The sequence below is a fragment of the Triturus cristatus genome, chromosome 9 (genome assembly GCF_964204655.1).
Source record: "Triturus cristatus chromosome 9, aTriCri1.1, whole genome shotgun sequence".
In the NCBI taxonomy this organism is placed as follows: Eukaryota; Metazoa; Chordata; class Amphibia; order Caudata; family Salamandridae; genus Triturus; species Triturus cristatus.
Window position 1 is genome coordinate 14,943,669 of NC_140592.1, and position 26,339 is coordinate 14,970,007.

The following is a 26,339-nucleotide window of genomic DNA, read 5'->3' on the forward strand; positions in this document are numbered from 1 at the left end:
AGTTGAAGGTGTTTCAGTTGTTTCGCAGGGAGACCCAAACAGCAAGCATGTCCAAAATCTACGGGAGATGGAACTAATGCCTGGACAATAGGTGTACTGTGATTGCTGTCAGTGTACGACAAGATCTTTTTTTTTTTCTCACCAAATTTAGGTACCAGAACAATGCGCTTGTAATGTAGCGTTCTGTAGTCCTCTGGGCCTATTATTCCAGACCAAATTAAAGGTTGCATTTTCTGAACATAGTTTCTGGTGATAAGTGTCTCCGTTTTTGAGGTGTTAAATTTTAGAAAACAAATGTGCCATTCTCTGGTGAATGATGGTAAGGGAATTAGTCAGTTTGGAATGATTGTTGTTGGCAGTAGATTTAAATAGTGATGACTGTTGAAGTTTGAAAATCCTCAGAGTATCATGGGCATACATGTAGGGTTGTACACCAATATCCTTCAAGATTGACGCTAAGGAGGGCATGTAAATATTAAAAAGCAATTGTGACACTATAGATCCCTGTGGCACACCGCATGTTGCTAGCTTAGTGTTTGAATTAAATGGGGCGAAAAAAATGGGTTTAGACTGTACTATAAGGAATGACTCTAACAAGCATACTGATATTTGGTCACAGCCAGAGGCTTTATATCTAGAAAGAAGATTAACATGGTCAGTTGTGTCAAACACTGCAGACAGGGCTATTAGAGATGTAGCCTGTAATCAGGGAGAGCAACTTTCAGAACAAGCCAAGCCTAGTGTAACCTGTAACTTTTTCCTCGCATTGTCTTTTGCAGTCACGCAGAGAATGTATATGCTGCTTTCAGTTTTACCAGCTTTGTGTACCACAGTGGCAGCATGTCTTGTATCCAAACTCGTTAATCTAGATGCAACGCAAAACAAGAAACGCGAGTGGTGCGCGTGAAAAGTGAAAGTAGGCTGCGCTTGCGAAAGTGATCGCTTCCATACACATTGCAAAGCTGCCGGCTGAGTGCGTGCACGCTCGCGTGAACGCAAGCTTGTCGCCAGCCAGCAGCACTTTGAAAACTCACCTACTAAAGTCTCTCCGAGCAGAGCATGCGCGCTGACTCAGCGAGACCTGGAAAGGGCGCAAGTGACAATAGTGCTGTCTTTAGTGCAGTACACGTGTGAATAAAGTTATAAATGTGCATATTAAGGAATCAAGTGCACAGCTCGTTTAGTTGGAATACCCATTGCTGCAAGACTCTGCACTTGATATCAACGACGTTTCGACAATAAGGGTCATAATTAGGACTCCAATCATATGGAGCCTGAGAGAGCTGGAGAAGTGAGAACGAAAATCGAGAAAACCAATATGAACAAAACAGCAGGCCACAATTTTTTCTGCATGTATTTACAAGTCATGCGCTGGATCCGCGTTTTACATATAATTTGCCACCAGTACTTTTGCAACCAATAAAGCATTTTATGAACCAACCTATATGTGGGTCATAATCTGGCCTACCTCATGAATAGTAATGAAGTAGGCCACAAGTTAACAGGCTACCATCCCTGAGATGGCCGCCAATTAAAGTAAGTCACGTCATCAGACCACCTTATCTGTGATCGCCTTTAATGGAAGCAAACCTTTTTTTTTAAATTCAGCCTGTTTTCCTTTAAAAAAGGTTTGTACAATTAGCAATGTTCCCCTGGACCACTGTCTACTTCCCAACAAAAATGTTGCATTCAAAATGAGAAGGGGTCGAAAGAGAAACCACTTCCTTTTTAGGTCTCTCCTGAGCCAGCGCATGCGCTGGTCTGGTGAGACATTTAGTAAGTGGGTTTTAGAAATCCGACCACATGCTTTTGCTTGTGGCCTAGAGCGTGCGGTTACACGCACAGTAATGCGCATTCCTCGCATCGCTCAATCAGGCGCCATCTGGCTTTCCTCTTGCTTGCTCTCCCAAGCGCACGCTTCAATGCTCCCCCCCCCCTCCCCCACCACAAAGCGCGTCTCGCGGCCACGCGTCTTGCTTGCTTTGATTTAAGCTTGTTTGCCTCGGCTTTGCTCTTTATTCGCTTCTTTGATTTCTTTTTTCCATTCTTCTTCCTTCCATACCACTTTCCTCCATCTTCCCTTCTTTCCTTTCTTCCTTCCTCTCGCTATTCCATTCTACCACCCTACTCTTAACATCTCTCACCCTCGTTTTCTTCTAGGTCACAGGAAGTTAGCCCGACTTTAGTTTAGGGTGATGCTCGAAACGTTTTCCTCCCGAGTTAATGCTTTGCAGGTTTACTTCCTGCCACAAACGTAGTAAGCAAGTCTAGGATACCACTCCGATACCACTGCACGAGCACTATTTCCCACAAATACTGGTCACCCAGTCCGCTCTACACAAACACCAGAAATCCTCACAGACCCACCCCTTTCAGCTGTGTCCTGGAGGCACAGTTCAAACAGTGCTGGTGGTGTATCGATGTCCTCTTTTGGCCGTTGGGATTTGTAGTTCATACCTCCTCTTTACAATGTTAGGTCTGGATCTAGGGGCACATAATAACTACATCTCCTGTTGTGACCCGCGCGGCTCGATATCTGCAGTTTCAGACGGGAATTGTAGTGTTGGTGCTCAAGCACAACATAAGGCAGCACATTACTCTTTGCGGGTGGAGGCCTACGTTTCCCAGAGTGCAGTTGGAAGGCGCAGAATGTTCGTCAGGGATGAGCGCGTGCACATTTGACAAGTGATTGTAATACTGATATAGTGACTTTCGAGATCAAAGAAGAGTCCAACAATCAGTTGATTGACCACTGCTCAGAAACTGATCGTGAACTCCTGATTCATTACCAGACATGATATAAAACCTATAGCTGTCATATTGAGCTGAGGGCATTTAAAGTCCCTATAAAGACTTTGAATGTCTCTATGGCAACGAGGTTGATCTTTCTTTCCCCGGACGGAAGTCAAATCATGAATGCACATTCATTCATTTAAGAAAAGCACATTGTAATACAGATATCCGTGTCTCACAATAAGATGCCACGAGTTACGGTTGTGACATGCCGTGGACTCCAACACATGTCCTTCACATATTTCAATTAATACAGAAAATGTTCACTGTACTGACATGAGATGATTCAGGTTAAGAGTACATACTCACTTTAACTCTGTTTTTATTTACTGCTAATTTCCATGAAGCCGTGAAATGTAACGTCATTTCTAGCCTAGGTTTCAAATCTATTTCACACTCAGCTGAAAAGGCTACTTCCTGTTCCCATTGTGGCATTCACAGCGGCATTAAGGAAAATTAACGAGTGCGTGTGATTGGAAACTTCCCCCTGACGCGCACGCTTGAAATGTGAACAAAAGCCGTGGGGGGCGTTATGGGGGTTGAATATTTGACAAAAGAAACTTTAAAATGAATGAAAATTATACCACAGTATTTTTTATTACCCTTCACTACTCTTTCTCGTTAACTGGCATTAGTATAGCTAGGCATTTCAATCCAAAGACTAAACCTGGCCATAATATTCATATGGAAAATCTTCTGTTCGAGGCATATAAGCTGCAGATCACACACTAAGCATAGATCGCCATCTGGTGTTCGGCCCGGATGTTTGCACTTGTTTTCGTCTTGGAAAAGTCTTTGGAAGTCATGATAGGTGACTCCTCCTTTGGATGATAGTGCGCATGGGCATCGGCTCCATCTTCAGATTGTTTTTTCCGCCATCGGGCTCGGATGTGTTTTTCTCGCTCTCCAGTTCGGAACAGTCCCCAATTCCAATCTTCATGTGCAATCATTCACCCTTCTCTGGTATTGTTTTCGTTCGCGATCCCTAGTCGTCGTGCATCTCTTCAACATCGAAGTCCTCGATTCCGGTCGTCGGCGAAGGCCTTCGGGCATGCCTTGGTATCTGGCTCATGGAAAGGACGCCATTCAAGAAATGTCCTCCGTGTGGGTCGAAATTTCCCCACACCGATCTGCATGAGGTGTGCAACCTCTGCTTGTGCCTCTTACCGCTCCAAGACGACCATTCGAGATCGTCAAGCCAGGAGAACAATGGCTCACTCGTCGGCACCCATTCCCGATAACATCTTCCAGGAGGGCGTCGATGTACCAGAACTGGAGCAAATTGAAGAAGGCCCCGTCAGCGCCTCCGAAGCCGATGACTCCGACCTCGAGGACATCACTCCTGGGCAGCGGGTCATAAGTAAAGACGTTGACTCCGACCCCCTCCCTACACCATTGAAAAAGGCTTCGGTCACACCTTCACCTTCGGGCCCATGTGCACACCGAGAGACTGCTTCCCATGTCCCGCCTTCGGGCCTGGCAAAGAAGCTTACTAAGCCTTCAGGCGACTCTGGCTCGAGTCAGTCTGCCATCGGCACCGAGCGGGCACCGAAAAAGAAACCAGCTTCCTCCTCTGTGGCGATCGCTGCCTCCACATCCAAGCACTCGACACCGAAATCTACAGGCACCGTTCCATTGACTCGGAAAAAGCACTCAGATCTGAGCAAAAAGCCGATCCCTAAAGCTTCGGACTCACACCCTTCGGAACCGAAAAAAGCCTCTGAACCGAAAAAACACCCGGTTTCACAAGCAGCCACAGAGACTGTAAAGTATTACAGTTCCAAGCCAAAGGAGCACAACACCTTTCCAGACTCGGTGCCGCGCAAGTCTTCCGAACCGAAATGTTCGGTGCCGAAAGACCAGCCTCTTTCAGAAGAGCTATTTAGACAAGACCCTAAACAGAAAACTCTTCTAAAAGACCCTAAAACTGGTCACCTGACTTTGAGTACCAAGAGACATTTGGATACACCTGTACCTTCTATACCACCTAAAAAAAGGGACATTGCCACATCTCCCCTCAGGGTCCCTCCTCCACCACCTCCTCCACACCATTCTCCTATACAATCTCCTCCACCAATGGATGATGACACCTAGGCAATGCGGATGATGAGCCACTAGGGGTTCCACCTTATTCCCCTGGGAAGATTACAGTACGCCAGATGTCCCTAATGTTTCACAGGATGACATCTACCCCTCTAAATGCAAAAACAGTTGATGGACAGAATGCAGAACAATGTCATACATTCACCCCAGTACAGAGATCTGGACCTAAATCCATCGTTTTTTTGCTCGCCATTCCAGTTTGAACCCAGCCATATGCAAATCAGTCTTGACCCTGTGCCTCATGGGAACAGTCCAGCCCTAACTGCCAAGCCAGCTCCTACCTGGACTGGAAACATGCATCCTAGGACCGGTTTCAGGGTTTCACCCCTCTTTAGCCAGGATGGCTTGATTCCAGTGGCATGGAGAGCATGGGACTCACATCTGAGCATACCCGTCCCACTCGGGGTGACAAATGCAAAAACAATTGATAGACAGAATGCAGAACAATGTCATACATTCACCCCAGTACAGAGATCTGGGCCTAAATCCATCCTTTTTTTGCTTACCATGCCATTCCAGTTTGAACCCAGCTATATGCAAATCAGTCTTGACCCTGTGCCTCATGGGAACAGTCCAGCCCGAACTGCCAAGCCAGGTCCTCGCATTTGTCACCCCGAGTGGGACGGGTATGCTCAGACGTGAGCATACCCGCTCTACATGCCAAGAACAGATGCCTACTAGTAAGTAACATTTTCCTTTCATGGTTCGAATTGGAAAGCTAACTCTGATCTTAATTGGCTAAAAACTGCTTTTTGCCTGCTCTGAAACCCCTAACCCTCCCAATGGCATGCCTTTGTGTGTGTTATCCATGTGACAGCCGGCCTTACCCATCTGCTCTTCCCCATAACTCTGTGTCTGCAGGTGGCTCGACGGAGTCTCAACCAAGTATTTCCTATGTCCAGCATCCACAGGTCTGCACTGCTCACCGACTTACACAGCATGATAATTGGCGAAAATAAAAGCTGCTCTGCGTGAAGCTTAAAGAAGCAGGGGTTCTCACAGCAGCCTTGGGACATTATGTTCTAATTTATGTTGAAGCATGCTCTGATCTATACATTCTGACATTTATTTGGGACCTATGCACTTAAACAACTAAAGAGCACTGACCGTGCACTAGTCAGCAGTTCGGGCTTGCTCTTTTCACAAGATGCGGCAGATTAACAGGTTGCAGCAGTCTTCAGCTTAGCACCATACCCTGGTCTTTACACATGATGCTGGATGTGACTTTACTTGCTCCAAGACTATGCTGTGATCTTTTGTACAATTTATTAATATTTCTGTTACGGTGCATAGAACATTGTTTGCACAACACATAGGAAGGCCATGGCTCGGAGCAGCGTCCTTGTATTTTTCTGGGAGGAGTGGGCATGATTCAGTCAGACATACTGACTTGACTGGTTCAGTATAGCTCCAAGTAAGTGGTCACACCACACATTCACCAATGATGCAGCAACCCACTGAGCATCAATGATGATGCAGAAGACTGCCAGAGGGTGCGAACTCGCTGTCCTGAGGTACTGCTATGAGATCTGAACTGCGTCCTATGCTAGACGTGCCTGGATGCTGTGGGCACTCTGCCTACCATTCACCCTAGGGTGCACAAGAGTCATGCACTACTCTGTGAATTGCCCAAACTGTCTTGTATTAAGAAAATGACAGCAACCTCTTATGTTACCTGGAGAACCTAACCCCAGTTGCAGTTCAGGATCTTCACTTTACCCCATGAAGGCTGTCTTATGGTACGCATTCCTTAATCGGACTGCATGACCCCATGAAGGCGGTCTTATCATGCGCATTCCTTCATCAGACTGCATGACCCCATGAAGGCTGTCTTAACATACACATTCCTTAATCAGACTGCATTTCCCACTGTGTGGTAATTGTATAGCTCTTCAATACCTGACGGCACAGCACCCAGGAAACAATGCTGCATGGCTAAATACTTATAACGTCCCAAAAGCGAGACCTATTGGCTATGCCAATGCTTGTTGAATGGGTTACTAAACCTTGTTGGGAGTTGATTACTTTGAAATGTTTTGTGACTGGATTACCGTTGCAAAACATTGATGCTGAATCAGTATTTGGAAGTGACACCTACAGCATGCCTCTAGGGCTCCTAAAATGAGATTGATACATTGGCTAATGCATTTCTGGGGTGGTAAATTCCAAATTGCAATGTTTGTGACTGCTGTGTTCATCAAAGCACTGGAGATGGAGAAATGGGGTCGAGGTTAGGGAGGAAAATTTCTCAAAAAGGTCTTTGGAATTATTGCCTGCCTTGGCCATTGGCTCTTAGCAAAATGGGTAGCCCTGGTCGAGCACACTAGTGCTTTGTGGTTGCGGGTGGAGCTTTGAGGTGTCCCCTCTGTTAGTGGCACATCAGTCTGCCCTCGCGGAAGATTCTTAAGGGTGTACACCAGGTCCGAGATTTAACAGGACACTGAGGGAGTTAAATGGGAATGAGACGTTGGCCCAGGCGACTTCTAATAGTGGAGGAAATCCAATTATTGAATTTCTTGAATGAAACGGAAAGCAGAGTGACGCCGAGATGGAGGGAGGAATTACAGGAAGGTTTAACTTTTCTGCTGAGGAATTGTTCCTCGCGTCGCACCTTTAGGCGTGGAGAGGTAATTCATAGTGCGAGGAGTGATGACTGAAAGGTGATAGAAAGCGGTCCGTGCAGGGAAACTGCGAGCAGGAGGCATAGGATGAAGTAAAGAAAAAGGGACTGGTGAGTAATCCTCACCCAGTAGAGTGGTGTGAGTCCGAGACAGTCTCCAACTAGCCCAAGATTGAAATCCCTGAGCAGGAGACTGTTAGAATGGGTCTGTGGAGGTGAGGGACCTGACCAAGGAGCTTGCGGTACCAGGCATGCGATAAGGACTTCCAAAAGAAACCACTGCCACGAAACAGGCTGCTCTTATGTCTGGTGTAATGTCCATGGCCTTCAGTTTGTATTAGAGTAACTCGATAAGTTTTTCGTTCGAGGCATGAGCTGCAGATTACACACTGTGCATAGATCGCCATCTGGTGTTGGGCCCGAATGTTTGCACTTGTTTTTGTCTTGGAAAGTCTTTGGAAGTCACGAGGTATGTGACTCCTCCTTTGGATCATAGTGCGCATGGGCATCGGCTCCATCCTCAGATTGTTTTTTTTCCGCCATCAGGCTCGGATGTGTTCTCGCGTTCCAGTTCGGAACAGTTAACGGTTTTCTCTTTCGACGTGCAATCCTTCCCTTCTCGACGGTATTGTTTTGATCGCGTTTTCCAACCACACGTGACCCTTCAACTTTGAAGTCTTCGATTCCGGTCGTCGACAAAGGCTTTCGGGCCTCATCTCCGGCTCATGGAAAGGACGCCATTTAAAAAGTGTCCTCGCTGTGGGTCGAAGTTTCCCCACACCGACCTAAATGAGGTGTGCAACCTCTGCCTCTCACCGGAGCACGAGGCCAGAGACTGTCCAGCTTGTGCCTCCTTCCGCTCCAAAATGACCACCCGGGACCGACTAGCTCGAAGAACAATGGCGCGCTTGTCATCTTCGATCCCCGACAACATCTTTCAAGAGGGCGTCGATGTTCCTGAGCAGGGTCGAGTCGAAGAAGCCATCATCAGCACCTCCGAAGCAGATGATTCCGACGTCAAAGACATCACTCCAGCTCAAAGGGCCGTGAGTACAGACGTCGACCCCTACCCACCCCCCCCCCCCCTCGACACTGTCAAAAAAAGGCTTCGGTACCACCTCCACCTTCGGGCCCAGGTGCACGCCGAGACACTGCTTCCCATGCCCTGCATTCGTGCCCGGTAAAGAAGCCTATTAAGCCTTTAGGCGACTCGGGCTCGAGTCAGCCTACCCTCAGCACCGAAATGCAAACTCCGGCACCGAAGAAAAAGGCGTCCTCTACCTCATCCACGCCGACCGCTGCTCCCACATCGAAGCACTCGGCGTCGAAGGATAGCACCAGTTCCTCGGCACCGACAACACCCTCGGAGCCGACTAAAAAACACCCACCGAAAGGCCCGATTCTTCCAAGCCAAAGACCTTGGAACCGAAAAACCCGCAACCAGTTCCAACTGATAAAGACACTTCAAAACTACACGGTTCCAAGCCTCGAACCGCTACTGAGTCGGCGCCCAAAAAACGTACGGCACCGAAGCCCTTGACTCTGAAGGATCTGTCTCCCGCAGATGAACTGTTTCGTCCAGGTCCTACCCAAAAGACTTTAATGAAGGATCCTAAGACTGGTCATTTAATGCTCAGCATCAAGAAAAGACCACTAGAAATGCCTGCGCCCGCACCGCCACCAAAGAAGAGCAACTTTGCTACCTCTCATTTAAGGATTCCTTTTCTTCTTCCACCTCCTCCCCCACCACACCACTCTCCCACACCATCACCTACCCCAATAGATGATAACACCTCAGATGATGCAGGGGAAGGTGCGGATGATCAACCCCTTGGGGACCCTACCCCCACTGGCTCCCCTGACCCCTGGGATGATTAGTGTCCCAGATGTCCCTTACACCCCCACAAGATATTTATCCCTCCAATAACCCCACCCCCCTGTGGACAGTATCGGATTCAACCAGCTCCTTCACAGAGCTGTCCAATACCACGGGGTAGCCCTGTATACAGACCCAGTAGAGGAGGATTTTCTTATGGACACCTTTGATACCACACAAAGGTCCACCTCAACACTGCCCATGCTTAAAGGGGTCATTAAGCATGCACCAGAGATCTTTAAAGACCCCGTCAGGGCTCGGGTCATCAATCCAAGAATAGAAAAGAAATATAAAGCTGCCCCTACTGACCCAGTATACATTAAGGGCCCCGCACCACTAGACTCCCTAGTAGTCTCTACTGCCAGGAAGAGAGCAAATTCCCAAACGTCGGGTGACGCACCACCACCAGACAAGGAATCAAAACTCCTAGACGCCTCTGGCAAACGCACAGCGTCACAGTCAGCAAATATTTGGCGCATTGCTAATACCCAAGCGCTCCTAGCCAGGTATGACAGGGCACATTATGACGAGCTTGAGTCCATAATGCAGCACCTCCCTGACAAATATAAAAACAGGGCCAGTGAACTCACTCAGGAGGGTAAAACCATCACTAACACCTCCATCCGGTGGGCCCTAGATGTAGCAGATATTGCTTCAAGGGCAATAAACACCAGTGTCCTTTTGTGCAGGCATGCCTGGTGACGTACATCCGGTTTTAAACCCGAAGTACAGAGTTCTATACTCAAATCAGCCTTTTGATGAGCAACACCTATTTGGCCCCAATGTAGACGTATCCCTTGAGAAAATGTAGGATACAGACCCCGCCAAATCTATGGGAGCCTTGCAAACGCAAGCTCCCAGACGGTCCTTCTGTCGCTCATCCTTCAGAAGCACCCATCGAGGCGACTCCTCTGATAGCCCCTCCACCTCTTACAAAGCTCCCGCGCAATCCACCTTTACTATAGGTTACAAAAGGGGTGGTTACAGGGGGAATAACAGCAAAGGCAGAGGCAAAAACAACTCTCGCTCTGCCGCCACACCTACCCCATGACTTTCCTCCACTTCCCCCCCCCCCCCCCCCCCCCCCCCCCCCCACCATTCCACTCCAGTTGGGGGGAAGACTCCACCAATTTCTCCCTACCTGGATAAACATCACTTCAGACAGGTGGGTCCACCAAATCCTTCAATCAGGCTTATGTCTCGAACTAACATCTAACAGCCCCCACGCCCCCCCCCCACCTCCCCAACACCGTCCAATGTCACCAGAACATTTGCTACTGTTAAAGCAGGAGGTAAACTCCCTCCTATAAAAAAGTGCAATAGAACCAGTTCCCCTGCACCAACAAACCAAGGGAGTTTACCAAAGAAGGACGGATCTCTAAGGCCTATTTTAGACATCAGACCCCTAAACCTATACATACACTCAGACCACTTCCACATGGTCACATTTCTGCAGGGCCTCCCTCTGCTTTCCCATGGTGACTTCCTTGCTACTCTAGACCTCAAGGACGCCTATTTCCACATTCCCATTCACAGCGCTGACAGAAAATACCTCCGATTCGTAGTGGGCGGTCAGCACTATCAATTCAAAGTACTCCCATTTGAAGTCACCACAGCACCAAGAGTGTTTACCAAGTGCATAGCAGTGGTGGCGGCACACCTAAGAAGACAACGCATACATGTCTTCCCATAGCTAGACGACTGGCTTATAAAAGCCAACTCATAACAATCGGTGTGTACAACACACTCACGCCACCATCCAACAACTTCACGACCTGGGGTTCACAATAAATCACGCCAAGTCCCAGCTGCAACCGTCCCACATGCAACAATACCTCGGTACCACAATAGACACCTCAAGAGCGCTCGTCTACCCCAGTCCCGCCCAGATAGCGAGCATGCAAGCTCTTCTCACCAGATTCCAACCTCAACACTCTCTTCCAGCTCGAGTGTTCATGCAACTCATAGGGATGATGGCCTCTTGCATATTCATAGTGCCTCATGCAAGATTCCAGATGCGTCCTCTACAAGAGTGCATAGCACGCCAATGGAACCAGGCTCAAGGTCAGCTTACAGATGTGGTGTTGGTAGACCGTCATACCCATCGCTCTCTGCAGTGGTGGAACGCCAAGAACCTTTCCAAAGGACCACCGTTCCTCGCGCCAGTTCCTCAAATAGTCATGACAGCGGACGCATCGCTCTCCGGCTTGGGAGCTCACCTACTACATCACACCATTCAGGGCAGGTGGTCACCTCAACAAAAGTTACTCCATCAACCACCTGGAGTTACTAGCCATATTCCTAGCCTTAAAAGCATTTAAAAAACCAATACCAGGCAAGACTGTTATTCTCCCTGTAACCACCCCTTTGGTAACCTCTAGTAAAGGTGGATTGCGCGGAAGCTTTGTAAGAGGTGGAGGGGCTATCGGAGGAGTAGCCTCGATGGGTGCTTCTGAAGGATAAGCGACAAAAGGACCGTCTGGAGCTTGCGACTGCAAGGCACCCATAGATTTGGCGGTGTCTGTATCCTACATTTTCTCAAGGGATACGTCTACATTGGGTCCGCACCGACAACATGACAGCCATGTATTATATCCAAAAACAAGGCGGGACACACTCTCTGCAGCTCTCTCAGCTCGCACAGAGCATATGGAGGTGGGCTATACCTCAGAACATTTTTCTCCTAGCCCAGCATGTCCCAGGAGTCCAAAACATAATAGCCGATCTCTTGAGCCGTCAAACACAACAAATCCACGAGTGGGAACTTCATCCACAAGTTCTTCAACCTTTTTTTCAGATATGGGGGCAACCACAGATAGACCTCTTCGGCACCCAAGAAAATGCCAAATGCCCAAACTTCGCTGCCAGGTATCCTCACCCATTGTCCAAAGGCAATGCGATATGGATGAACTGGTCAGGCAGATTTGCGTACGCTTTTCCGCCTTTCCCACTCATTTCGCTGGTGGTGCGCAAACTACAGCAACACTCCTTAACGCTCATCCTAGTTGCTCCAACTTGGGCCAGACAACCATGGTACAACACATTGCTGGAACTCTCTGTAGTCCCGCACCAAAAATTACACCTCTCTCCACACCACCTAACCCAGAACCATGGAGAGATACAACACCCAGACCCAGCTCAGCTCAACCTAGCAATCTGGCTCCTGAAGTCCTAGAATTCGGTTACCTTAACCTTCCTCCTGACTGTATGAACGTCCTAAAAGAAGCTAGACGGTCTACCACTAGAGCATGCTATGCAGCCAAGTGGAAAAGATTTGTGATATACTGCCATAACAACAACACTAATCCCCTAGATGTGTCTATCCAACACATCATAGGCTACTACACCTTCAAAGATGCAACCTAGCCTATACGTCTATCAGACTGCATCTTGCTGCCATAGCAGCATATCTACAAAATAGACATCTTTCACATTTCAGAGTACCTGCCATAAAGGCCTTTATGGAAGGACTCAAAAGAATAATTCCCCCCAGAGTACCACCATCACCTCTGTAATTTAAACCTCGTTCTCACAAGGCTAATGGGGCCGCCATTTGAACTTCTACATAAATGTGAGCTACAATTCTTAACATGGAAAACTGCTTTCCTCGTAGCCATTACTTCTCTACGAAGTTAGTGAACTACAAGCACGAATGAATGAATGAATGAATGAAATAGCATTTGTAAAGCGCCTGGTTACCCAGAGGCATCCCCGTGCTAGTGAACAATCTATTCCTCAGATAGTACTTTCAGGGGAAAAGTAGGGTCTTTATCTGTTTACGAAAGATAGCATGATTGTTTTGAGATTGAATGTACATAGGGGCGGTGTTCCAGAGTCTCGCACCACAGTAGGAGACCCTACGGCCTCCACATCTGGTGCGCTTTATTCTGGGAACTGTCAACAGATGTTTGCCCTCTGATCTTAGAGTTCTATGTGGTTGATGAAGATGTATCATGGCCTCAATCAGAGAAGGGTCTTTCCCATTCAAAGATTTTTGTATGATACACATAGCTTTGGTGTAATGAGGAAAGTGCCAGCCTAGCGGATAGACGCTTTGGGATATTCAACAAGAGTCGGGCTGCACAATTCTGTACGGTCTGCAAAACTTTAGTGGTAGATAGCGGGGCTCCCAAGTAAATGGCGTTTGAATAATCCAACCTAGACAGGATAAGAGCCTGTACCAGTATTCTACTAGCCACACACGGGAGCAAGGGAAGAATCCTCCTGATCATCCGCAGCAGACCATAACAGGTACCTGCAACCTTTCGTGCCTGTTCCTTAAAATCAAGCTTGGTGTCTAGTATAATTCCTAGACTTTTTATGTTTTTTTTTTTAGGGATGGGGGGGGGAACCAAGGCTAACTGGCCACCAGGATTCAGCGGATATAAATGTAGCTTTACCGAGAAACATAACCTCTGTTTTTGCTCCATTGAGCTTGAGGTAGGATGCCTCCATCCAATTACCCACTCTTTCCAGACATGTCGTAAGTGCCCCACCTGAGTTGTTATCATTGTTCAAAGAAACGACTAGCTGAGTATCATCTGCATAGGTGACTATATGCACCCCAAACGGGGTGACCATGCTTTCCAGTGAACTCAGGTAGACGTTGAACAATGTAGGGCTTAGTGCTGAGCCCTGGGGCACTCCACATGAAAGCGGTACTGGGTCAGAGATGCAGTCGTCCGCAAAGACGGAGAAGGCTCTGTCCTCCAAAAAAGAACTGAGCCATTTCAAAACCGCACCCCTAACCCCAATATCTTGGAGCCGTTTAATTAGGAGTGAGTGGTTCACAGTGTCGAAGGCTGCGCTGAGGTCTAATAGGATAATTGCAGCGCAGCCTCCGTTATCTAGTATCTTCCTAGCTTCCTCCACTACCGACATAAGCGCAGTCTCAGTGCCCTGTTTAGCCCTAAAGCCAGTCTGCGAAGAATGCAGCAAGGCGTTATTTTCAAGGAAGTTAGATAACATCGAGTTAACATATTTCTCGGCAATTTTACAGACACCAGGGAGTAGAGATATGGGTCGATAGTTTGACCAGTCTTCCATATCTAGGTTGGGCTTTTTCAGCACGGCCCTAACCATTGCCTTTTTCCACAGAGGAGGAACAATCCCTGTGTAAAACGACGCATTGATAAGTGCGACCAATGGTGATAGGATTGTCTTTTTAATTGTAAAAAGAACAGTAGGAGGGGCGGGGTCGGACGGGGAGCCGGATTTGAGATGGGTAAGAATTCCCTCTATCTTCAGTTCATCTACCAGGGGGATTTCTGCCAAGAGGGGTTGTTCTGTACCTGCCTCCGGTTGATGCAACAAACCAACATCTTTCTGCAAGGAAAAAGATTTATAGATGGTTTTAATTTTTTCAGAGAAAAATGTTGCCATTAGGTTGCACCAGGATTGAACATTCTCCCGGATGGGGCAGGGAGAAGAAGGTGCCAATAAAGATTTTGCAATCTGAAAAAGTTCTCTCGGAGAGTTAGCTGAAAGAAGATACATTGCGCAGATTTAATCTTGCTTTTATAAACTCTAATGGCGTTTCTATATAGAGTTCTATCCTTTCCTCCATTGCCTTTCGCATCTTTTACACTCTTGTTTGAGTTTCCTAAGTTCTGGGGAGTACCACAGGTTTTTCTTGGGATCCGGTTTCACCTGAATCCTTTTTTTTGGCAAAATTTTGTCTAATGAAACCTCCAGCCAATTATTAAAAACATCATTGGCCATTATGGGATTAAAATGTAAAGGGGGGCGGGTGATTTCCAGTTCATTTTCCCACTCGTCCCAAGAAAGGGTTGTCCAAGTTCGAATGAACCTTTTTATGTTTGGCAGTACCATTTTTGATTCCTGCCTAACCCATATAAAAGGGATCAAAAAATGGTCAGTCCAAGGAAGGGGGGTGGGTTGACCAACAGTCAAAGACTGGATATTAGAAAAGATTGGATCCAGAAGGTGACTTTTACTGTGTGTAGGGCCCCAGACTTTTTGAGAAAACTGTAAGATCTCTAGTCCATCGACAAACTCTGATATTTGAGGGTGTTCCATTTTGTCAAAATGAATGTTAAAATCTCTCAGCACCGTGAAGTTGGATGAAGAACTGGCAAATTTAATTACATTATCTGGAAAAGCTTGACGAAAGGACGTATTTGGGCCAGGCGAGCGGTATAAAAGTATACCTGAAAAGGAGGAGGTGTGGGGATAGGTGAATTAGAAACAGAATGCTCTCACACTCCGGTATGGGGCTATTTGAAAAGCGGCCTTTGAATTCTTCCTTATAGATGATGGCGATGCCTAACCATTCAAGAACCTTTTCTGCAGATGCATCTTAATGAAGTTGTTCGCCGCACTAATCCAAAATTCCTCCCTAAAGTCATTTCTCCCTTCCACCTCAATCAATCTGTAGAGCTGCCTGTATTCTTCTCGCAGCCACAAACAGTCGCAGAAAGTGCTCTTCACACCTTGGATGTCAAAAGAGCACTACTATACTACTTGGGGAGAACAAAACCTTTTCGTAAGACCAAAAAACTATTCGTGTCTTTCTCACCACCACACAAGGGCAACCCCATATCAAAATCTGGGATAGCTAGGTGGATTGTCAAAGCCATACAGATTTGTTACCACAAAGCAAAACGTACATTATCTGTTCCACTCTACACGAAAGATATGGGCTTCAATGGCCTTTTTAGGGAACATTCCTTTAGATGATATCTGCAGAGCCGCTACATGGTCTACACCGCACACATTCACAAAACACTATTGTGTTGATGTGCAAACTAAACAACAGTCTAGTGTGGGCCAGGCTGTACTCAAAACACTATTTCAAACTAGTACAACAGATTCTGGTGGTCACCACTAGAACAGGATACTGCTTTACAATCTATGCACAGTGTGTAATCTGCAGCTCATATGCTTCAAACGGAATATGCTACTTACCAGTATGCATCTGTTCTTGGCATGTAGAGCTGCAGATCTACTCACACCCATCCGGCTACCTTTATCTGTTCCAGTATTATCTTACTTAGATACACCACACATGGGCATCTTTCCTGTATCTTACTAAGCTCCATCATTTCCCTGCTGGCGAAAAACAATCGGAGGATGGAGCCGATGCTCATGCGCACTATGATCCAAAGGAGGAGTCACATACCTCGTGACTTCCAAAGACTTTACAAGACAAAAACAAGTGCAAACATCGGGGCCCAACACCAGATGACGATCTATGCACAGTGTGTAGATCTGCAGCTCTACATGCCAAGAACAGATGCATACTGGTAAGTAGCAAATCCCTTCCAGTTCCACCTATGAGGTGGCACATAAACGGTGCTAAGCATGAGAATCTGAACTATTCCAGCTGCCAAACTAATGCCCTTAGAGGTCCTTCTCCATGCAAGATGCTGATGTGGTGTTTTTTTTTTTTTGTTGCAGAGTTTTATATAGCGCGAACTTGACCCAAATCCAATCTGGTATCGGAGCGCTTTACATAGCACCAGTTACGTTACATGAGGACACACATTCATTTTTAGGTCTCGCCTAGCTATTGCGATAGCAATCGCTATGCGAGACTCTAGTAAGGGGCTCCCAAAAGTGCTCCCACAAGCGGATTGCATGGCGAGCACGCGCACAATTACGTGCATTGTGCCGCCATGCAATCCGTTTGGCATCTGTACTTCAAAGGGTCCGCTCCCCCGCCTGTAATGCGCTCCCCCGCCCCCACCAAGCGTGCGCGCCACGCTCCGCCGCGTCACAAATTTCCTTTGTTTATTATTTGCATTGTACTTTCTTTCCTTTATGCTGTCTCACTTCATTTGCCTCTATCTTATGTTTTCTTTGCCATTTTAATATTTTTCTTCCTCTCTGTCACCCTTTCTACTTCTGACTTACGTTGACCTGCAAGCTCAAGATAAAAGTTAAGAAGTGTCATAAAACAATAGAATCTGCTTCTGTAGCACTCCCGCTTAAACTGATATAGCGAGTAGTTAACTAAGCCCTTGTAACGTGCAGGCTTCTGATTCCTTTCTGGGCATGTCAGGCATGTCTAATTATGACCATTTTCGGAAAACAATAGTGATTCTTCTGGTTCATTATAAAAGCGTATTAACATATACAGGTCTCGTATAAAATTCAAGACTTTAGGCTATGCATTATACACAATCCTCCTTAGGAGGCACAGTCATCCTCTAAGCTAACTAGAACTTCTCATAGCTAGTCCCACTTAACTCTTCCACACACAGGTTCGTAGTGCTCGCGGTGAGCTGCTTGGAAATAAGAGGGGAGGTGCCGGGGCTTGAAGAGGAGGAGCTTCACGGGGGGCGGGACTCAGAGGCTTCGCTGTGCTCGTGCCCCACTGCATTGTGGGTACCGGGTTCCCCTGCTGCTCTCCGGACGCCGTCAACATGGGGGCAGTGAAAATGAGATCCTGTGCACACGTATGGATAATTAACTGGTTCTGTTTGTATTCAACATAATCCAGAAAGTGTCTGAGAATTCTTATTGTGAACATACACTGGTTGACATCAGGCGTGTTGCGTGCAAGATTTCTTTTAATGAAATGTTCAACTCAATATACATAAGAAAATAATCAGCCGACACATGTTTCGTCACAACGTGTAGCTGTTGTGACTCATCAGGGCTGTTACGGAAGGTGGTTATTTCGGAATTGACCTCTGTCAAAAGTCTGAAGGAAATCTCCCGCCGAGGAAAGGGCGGGAGCTGGGGTTGAACGAGTAAATGCTCAAATAGCAGGATCGGTTGTGGAGCGATCTCGGATGCGGGATCAGCTTACGATTCCAAGGTGCGGAATGCATTGATACATATTGATACATTTTATATAGCGCGTGAATACCATAGGGTTCTTGATGCTAAGTCTACAACGTTGTGTGATGGAAGATCAAGGAACTGCCATTTAAAGCCTGAAAGTCCTAAAGCTTATCGAGTGTTTTGAGAGAATACCCACGTTTTAAGGTGTTTCCTACAGCTGGATAAACTAGGCTGAGCTCTGAGCTGGTCAAGCAGATTACTCCAGAGTTGTGAGGTAGTATAGATGAAGCTCCTGCCACCCAACTTCTTTCTTCTGACATCTGGGACATTACAAATTTTAGAATTTGTTAAGCTCAAGGTTCTTCTAGGGGAGTATCAAGAGTTTATGTTTTTTCAGGTATGCTGGGTCGCCACTGTACAGTGTCATATGTCTCATTCATAAGGCCTTAAACATCCTCTCTTCCTTACCAGAAGCCAATGAAGCTCCTACAAAGCATCCGAAACTGGTAGTTGAACTGCTGCATTCTGTCAACATTGAAGTTTTTTTAAAGAGCGCCGATGAATACATACAATCTGATAGAGACATCTAGCCGCAGATTCCTTAATTTGGAATATCCCCAGGTGTCAGATTGGATCTGGAAAACATTCCGCAGCAGCACCTCTGCGCGCCGGGGGCAGCGTCGCACGGCTCCGCCCTGACGTCGTCCATGGGCTTGACGTCAGCGGAGCCATACATGCCCCTCCCGGTGCGGAGACATCCGTTTTCTTCTTTTCCTCGTCCCAATGCAGACCCTGGAAAACCAGTGATTCCTTGGCCTGTTTTTCCAGCCTTCTCGACGTCTTCGGCGTCACGGAACAGTGTGGGATGCCGTCGGGCTTTAAGGCGTGCGAGACCTGCAAGCAGCAGATGTCTCACGGATCCGCACCCGATATGTATGTGGTGCCTGGGGGTGCACCACGACTCTGAGTGCACCACCTGTCAACAAATGAAACCGAAGTACCTTAGGGAGCGTCGTATGAAGCTGCTGGCCGCCCGGATGTCCGGTCCTTCACCTTTGTGCCGCTAATCTCCCTCTCTGGATCGGGCCCCCTCACGTGGTCATTCCCGCAGATGTCGTTTGGAGACTGGTAAGCACAAGCGTAAGTCACGGAGGTCCTCCTCCCGTAAGCGTGACGCTGGATCCCGCTGCTCTCGGTCCATGCCAGACATGGGCGCCCAACAGTCGTCTTCCCCCATACCCACCCTTCCCGGGGTGTCAGAGCGACAATAACCCAAATGGGTCCTATTCTAAGGCTCTCCAGTCTTTCTTTGGGTTACCCCCTCTCCCTGGTGCGCGTACAGGTCCCACAGAGGAGGAAGGCACTCATGTCGGGTCTTCGCTGGCGGATTAGTCCTCGGCACCGGCTGTGTGCATCGACTCCGGCGTCAATACGACGTCGACGGGACACGGCCCGGAGGGGCATCCCAGTCGTCTGTCCAGCCCGCCCGTCCAGTCAATGCATAGCCCCGTGCGGCTTCCTGCACTGATGGCCGCGGCACCGAGTTCGACGTCCTGTCGCTCTCCTTCTTCCCACAGGTGGAGGTCGAGTCGCCGTCCGCCCGGATCGAGTCCCCTCTAAAGGTTCTTGATGTCGGAGCGACGTCGGAGCAACGCTGATCGGCGCCGAAGGCTCCTTTATTACAGGAGGATGAGCTCCCTTTGGGCTCACCATGCCCAGGATCGTTTCAGAGCCCTTTGGTGCAGGTGCCTAGTGTTCCTTGGCCTTTGGATCAACCCCAGGCTGTTCACCTTTGTTCTCAAGTGGTCGAGTAAGCCTTCAACCGTCCCCGACAGACGGTTTGTAGTCACCTTCAAAGATAGCGCCAGAGGCTAGTGCAGCCTTCGCAAGGGCTATTCGCAGGGCTGCGGATATTCTCCGCTTGCAGCCACCTGGGGTTTCCCTTCCCACTGATCCTTTACTGGATCTACTCCACATGGAGCCTGTGGACGTGGAGCCTTTGCTGCCCCTCAGTGGGTCTTTGTTTGATGTCATGCTTGGGACCTGGGCACGGCCCTCCTCTGGTGACCCTGTTGATAGAGCCATTACTCGCCGGCATCGCCCAGCCCCGGACGATCCGGTCTGCTGGTCCCTTCACCCTAGAGCTCAGGAACTGGTTGTTCAGGCGGCTTTCGCCTTGCAGCCTTCTTTTGCTCTACCGTTACTCCCTCCCACTAGGGACTCTCGGTGGCTGGAGACACGTGGACGCAACATTTTTGCCTCCGCCAGTGCAGGCATCCGTGCCTTAAACAAGTCTTGCCTGTTCGCACGTGCTTCCTTTGAGACTTGGTTGAGCTCCTTATTCCTTCTCTCCCAGAAGGGCCCAGTGCTGACTTACGTTGTCTTCTTGATGACCTTGGATTGGTACAATATTCCATTTGATCGGCCCTGGACGCTGACGACTCTGTTCGTAGAGCAATGGCCCGGTCAATTGCTTTGCGCCGCCATGCATAGCTGCGCGATAGTCATTTTCCTGACAACGTTCAGGTTGCCCTGGGGGATTTGACATTCAATGGTGTGTACCTTTTTGATTGTCACGCTGATTCAGAGGTCTCCCGCCTCATGTCTGGTCCCCCCTGATTCGATGGCCCTTGCTTTCTTGTCTTTGGCCTGTTTTGTCACACGATGTGTGACTTTGTTGCTTTTTCTTCATAGGCAGCGTTGCCTTCCTTGTTTGGGACCCTTGGTTCATGACGTAATACCCAAATGGTCTGGACGGATGTGCCGCCGTGTTTGCCTTTGTTGGTGCAGCTCGTCGGCTGGTTCTGCCTTTTTTGCAGTCCTCTGTCTGTGAGCTTAGCTCCAGAAGAGGCCCCCTTGCCAGGGTTAAGACGTACCCTGTGTGGGGTAATTGATGGCTGTTGTGTAGCTGCCTTCCTAAGAAGGCTTGGTACGCTCCTGTGGAGTATTCTTAACCGGGGATCTTCTATGAATCGCTCTGTCTTCTTTCTACTGTATGCGTCACACATGTTGGTGTCGCTGTATTGCGCTTATATTTAAGGGTTGTGGTCTACGGTTGTCGGTTCTACTTCCAGGCATTGGTATGGGTTTCTTGCCGTGAGGCTTCTGCCTTGCCTTCCTTTCACTGGGACGTTCTTCAGCATCGCTGGGCTCCTCTTTGTCTGGGTTGGCTGCTCTTCTTTTCGACGGCCACTGTCCCTTTGGGCCTTTGTTCGGTTCCGTCCAGGCACAGTTATTTCATTGCTGAAGACCTGCCTTTGTTAGCGCCAGGACAAAGCCGCTGCGTGGCACGGTCTTCGTATTTGAAGTGCACCCTGGTATGATTCACTATCATAGGGTGGTTATGTTCTTTTCCCGCTTCTGCGATGCTGGCTGTACCCTCCCCTCTTCGGCATAGGTATTAGTTTCTCGTACTTAAGCCCTGTCTGTACTTGTTCTTCAAAGGGGCATCTACGCCATGTACGTTTATGCTGTACATTGCCTTATGCACTCCATTTCTGGCCACTTCCCCAACGGAGTTTTTCCTCCTTTTCCTGCTCCATTCTTCTCAGGTGTTTTCCACACTTCTGCGTTGGGTTCCTGCTGTAACACTCCGAGGAGTGATCTCTTCAGGGTACTCGCTTCTTGGGTCCCTGGGCCATTAGGTTTGTCCTAACTGTTTCCACTATCGTGTCTGGCTCCATCTCCTCATCTGTCTAGCGGAAGACTGTTGCTCCTCCTAGGCGGGTGGCCGATGTCGCTTGCGGCTCTGGACATTGTCATGCCCACTTCTGCTTCCATATGACTGTTGGTACTTTCACGTACCCTAGTCTTTTATCGGGTAAACCATAATTTTTATACGTATATTTTCTTAATCTAGATCTACTCTGTGCTCTTCACACAGCAGAGTTGCGCAGGCAATGTTCCTTCCTGCGGTGTCCGTGGTCTTCGCCCCGGTCTGCTCAATTTACGAGCTCTTGTGGGGGTGTCCAGCTTGCCAGATACCCCTTTTTACCAGTTGCCTACTTGCTAATGCGTCCTTCACATCTGGGTTGCTCACGCTCCCCTGCAGGTTTTTTATCCTATACTTTGTGTGGTTCTACCGTCCACACGGTATGCTTTTGTGTGTTCCTGTCTTCCAGATGACTATCCTTCTTACTGTAGTCCTGTTAAGCTGCTTCTGATTGTTGCCGTCAGCCCTCTCACATGTCTTGGGAAGGAGCGGCTGCTTGCTGGAGTGTCTTGTGTTTCTGGTACTACCGGCACTTTCTGGACATGGGTCAGCATCCTGCCAATGCTGCCCCACGTATCTTGGCTGGTGCGGGTTCGACAGAGCTTTTTTCCACTGTTGTGCATACTGGACCAGTATGTGCTGACTCTGTCATACCAGTCTGTCATCTCTCTGGGTTTTACTTCCAGTCGACACGTCGGATCCTGCGGATCCATCGGACCCTAGACTCCGTTCCTCTTCTTGGCGAAGCCATGAACTCTCACTTCCGCACCAACATTTCTAGCTTTATGCTTTTTCTCGCATCCCGGTATACATACGTGGGTTTTCGTGCCGTTCTTTGACGGCTTGTGGTGCTTTTGCCTCACATTGTTTCTGCTCTTTTCAGAGCTTCGTGGTCTGGTGTGGCTGCGCTGGCTTTGCAGTTCCCACTGTGTTTCGTCACCTTGCTGATGGCTAAGTTCTCTCGGGAACTTGGTGGGGTTCGGTCGCAACCCCGCCTCCTCTAATGAAATAGCCTTGGTATCTATTCTAAGTTAAGGAATCTGCAGCTAATTGTCTCTATCAAATGGACGAGTTGCTTACCTTCGGTAACGATGTATCTGGTAGAGACAGTCTAGCTGCAGATTCCTTAACGCCCGCCCATCCTCCCCATTCTGTGAGGACCTTTTCAAGTTGGGCTTCCTGCATTCGCTTCCCTCTGGGTGGCTGTCTTTTTGCAGGGTGACAATGTTCACTTCACTCCTACACGGAATGCTTCATTCTGTTATGCTTGCTCTACTCCGCCCATTCTCGTGACTGGGCGATATGCTCATGTGTCCTTTTACAGCCCTACGCCCTGGTTTGTCCAGTTTCTGATCTACTCATGTTTCCCCACACCCCGCTATCCCCTTCTCAGTAGCCTTGGGGTCTCTTACCTCCCCTGCGGTCCAGTGGTTTGAAGTCTATTGCCTCTGCCTCTGGCTATAGGTCTCTTACTGGGGATACACCGTCCCTTCTGGTGCTGTCTTGTGGTGGATTGTCTTTGCTCATGTGTTCCCTTCACGGTTATGTATTGTGGTTAGACTTTGTCGTCTGCCATGATGTTTTTTTCACATCTTCTACATCCGGGGGAGGTTTAGCCTTCGCTTTTGCGGTGTTGCTTCTCTGAGCGGTGCTTTGTGCTTTCCCTTCACTAGTTTTCAATATACAGTGCCTGGCACTGTCCTATATGGTGCTGTTTTTCACCATTCACTTCTTTTCTTTTTAATCTTTTTTCGCACACTGTTCCCATATTCTCAGTTTTTGGTGGTGGCTCCGCGTTGTGGCGCAGAAAAGTTTCTCTGATAAACTGATGTCAGCGTGCCGGGAGGGGCATATATGGCTCCGCTGACGTTGCGTCCGTGGACTACGTCAGGTTGGAGCCCTGCGGCATTCCCCCCCCCCCCCTACCGGCACACAGAGGTGCTGCCGCGGAAAGTTTTCCGGATCCAGTCTGACACCTGGGGATATTCTAAGTTAAGGAATCTGTGGCTAGATTGTGTTTCTACCAGATACATCATTACCGAAGGTAAGTAACTCGTCCTTTAGTGCATTACAGTAGTCCAACCTAGACTAACTTTGCTCATCGTATATCGAAGTACAGAATGGGACTGCATTTCTAGATGTGTTCTTTGTAGCTTCTTTCGATACCGAATTATAATGGTTTTCCCGTGTTCACATAATTCAGGCATGTAGAGTGGGCAGCAGGAAGAAATCCAAACGTGTCCTTTATTAACCTCTGTAAAAGTTCTTGAATTTTTTCTTTCAGGAAAACCAATTCCAATAGCTTGAACAGGATGAATGGGGTTATGTTTCCAGGACACTCTCCGAGTTACACGGACAGGTACGTTTTTTTGAACCAGAGATCTGAACAGAGGTGTATCTGGACTCTGATCATCCCTTACCCAGCTTGGAGGTGGCTGCAGAGCAGTCACTGCTAGTCTTACCCTGGTCAGACATCTAGTTATACTGCATTAGTCAGGATGTCTTGAGGACTCTGCGCTTCATCATTACCTTGTTTTGCTTGTTTCTCCCTCTTTTCATGAGTCCTGTCTCTAATGTTCAGCTTGAGAACCAGGCTACCTCTGAATACAAACATTAGTGAAGGATGGAATGCTTAAATTAATGTCAGCCACTGTTATTACTGAGGACAGCATCCCAGTCAATCTTTGTCCTCCATGCCACCTCAGACAAGAACCAGCCATTTGCAAATTGGCCTCGGTCCAGCCTGAAATGCCAGGCCTGGTCGCCTCTTATCCAGAACACAGCCAGGGCCTGGTAGTTTGCAGGAGGAGCAGGGTCAGTACTGATTTGCATGCAGCAGGCCTCTCTAGAGTGGCAGTGTGCGAAAAATGATGAGTTGCAATGATACCCAGAGTAAATGCCGGTGGATAAAAATATTGGCCAGCATTCCTCCTTTCCCTTTTGGTTTTTTGACGAGACGCTGTCTAGGGACAGTGTTTAGTAACTCTCTGGCAGCATGAACCAAAGTGCCTTCCAAAGGTGCAGGTCATTTATGATAAGTCATTGAGTGGCATGTGCTTGAAGTACTTTTTCCTTTTCAATTTTTTCATCCAAATTCTTATGTTGGCCTCATTGCTCGTTCAAAATATATTGCTTCAATGTCTTCCTCTTCCATTTTTTCTTGTTTTTCTAATGTCTGTGATGTGCATGGCAGAGATAGTTGCCCCATCCGAGTCTGTGTTGAGGGTTCACCATTGGCTAGAGCTTCTAGAGAACGGATTGAACTCTGTTCAAGAACTCCGCTCATGAGCTGAGACCTTGGTTTGACTACTCTGGTGCCGGACCCACTTATCACACCACCTTAATAGAAGCTTCTGCTTTTGAGACCTTTGCCTGCTTATAGCATCTTGCTGCATGAGGAATGCTCCTTCATTGCTGATTTAATCGTTCAATGTATGTTTTGATCCTTTTACCCTTTTTATCCTCCTAGGTCGAATATAAATGGTCCTGGAACGCCAAGACCCCTGAATCGACCCAAACTTTCGCTTTCAACACCCATGACAACAAATGGTTTACCTGACAGCTCTGAAAATAAGGACTCAAACTTGCAACAAACGGAGGAAAAATCCCACAGGTCTATCTTTTGTTTCATTTTATGCTTGCAGTGCTTATCTCTTTTGCTCAAATTGTGTATAACTTTATAAAGTTATTAAATGTACATTTATAACACTGTGCAAAACTGTTTAACTCATTAACATTTTAGCAGACTGGCTTAATTCCATAGCATCCTAGATCGTTTGAAATATCGACAATTTGCACCATTGAATCACACACACTTCCCAGAGTACTGAATTATTCAATCGCAATATATTTTATTGGGGGCCTGCCTGGGTCCGTTCACCAGTGAAAATGTAAAAAAAAAAAAAAAAAATTGTAATCAATTCATCTGAGATTTGGGATACTTAAAACTGCACTGGGAGGCATCATTTATATTAAGGAAGTGCTTTCAACCCAATAAAACACAAAATATCGATATTGTCCCTAATTCACCTATTGAAATTCCTATGTTATTAGCTAAAAAGAAATTATGTTCAGGCAATAAAATGTCTACCAGGAAGGCTCTAATTGAATTTGAATGGCTCCTTGAAAGGGTGACCATTTCCATTCCTAAACATTGTTAACCCCTTCCATGCCCATGACGGAACGGTTCCGTCATGAGCATCGGTTGCGCTGTGCTCATGACGGAACCGTTCCGTCATGGGCCCGCCCGCGCTCGAACCCTTCAGCACCGCGGGGGAATTCCCGCAGCGCTGAAGGGGTTAACATCTACTTTTGCATTTGGGATTTCACAACTCTTGTTTATAGATCAAACAGGGCCTTGTTTGGAGTTTGACTGACAGGATACTCGTCATAACATGCTTGATAACCCGCCTCTATTACTAGTGCATAATCGCTTCTAGCTATAGTAGAACGTCAGACAGGATATCAACCATGTTTTGGAAGAG

At 47.7% G+C, this 26,339-nt stretch overlaps 1 protein-coding gene across 2 annotated transcripts in view; it reads left to right on the forward strand.

Moving 5' to 3' along the window:
• Window positions 1–26,339, forward strand: part of PPP4R2 (protein phosphatase 4 regulatory subunit 2) — a 188,357-nt gene that overhangs the window by 144,086 nt on the left and 17,932 nt on the right. For both annotated transcript variants that reach the window (XM_085624236.1, XM_085624237.1), the window contains exons 6-7: window positions 24,140–24,214; window positions 25,325–25,468. In XM_085624236.1, coding sequence (XP_085480362.1) covers window positions 24,140–24,214; window positions 25,325–25,468 — 219 coding nt within the window. The remainder of the gene's footprint in view (window positions 1–24,139; window positions 24,215–25,324; window positions 25,469–26,339) is intronic.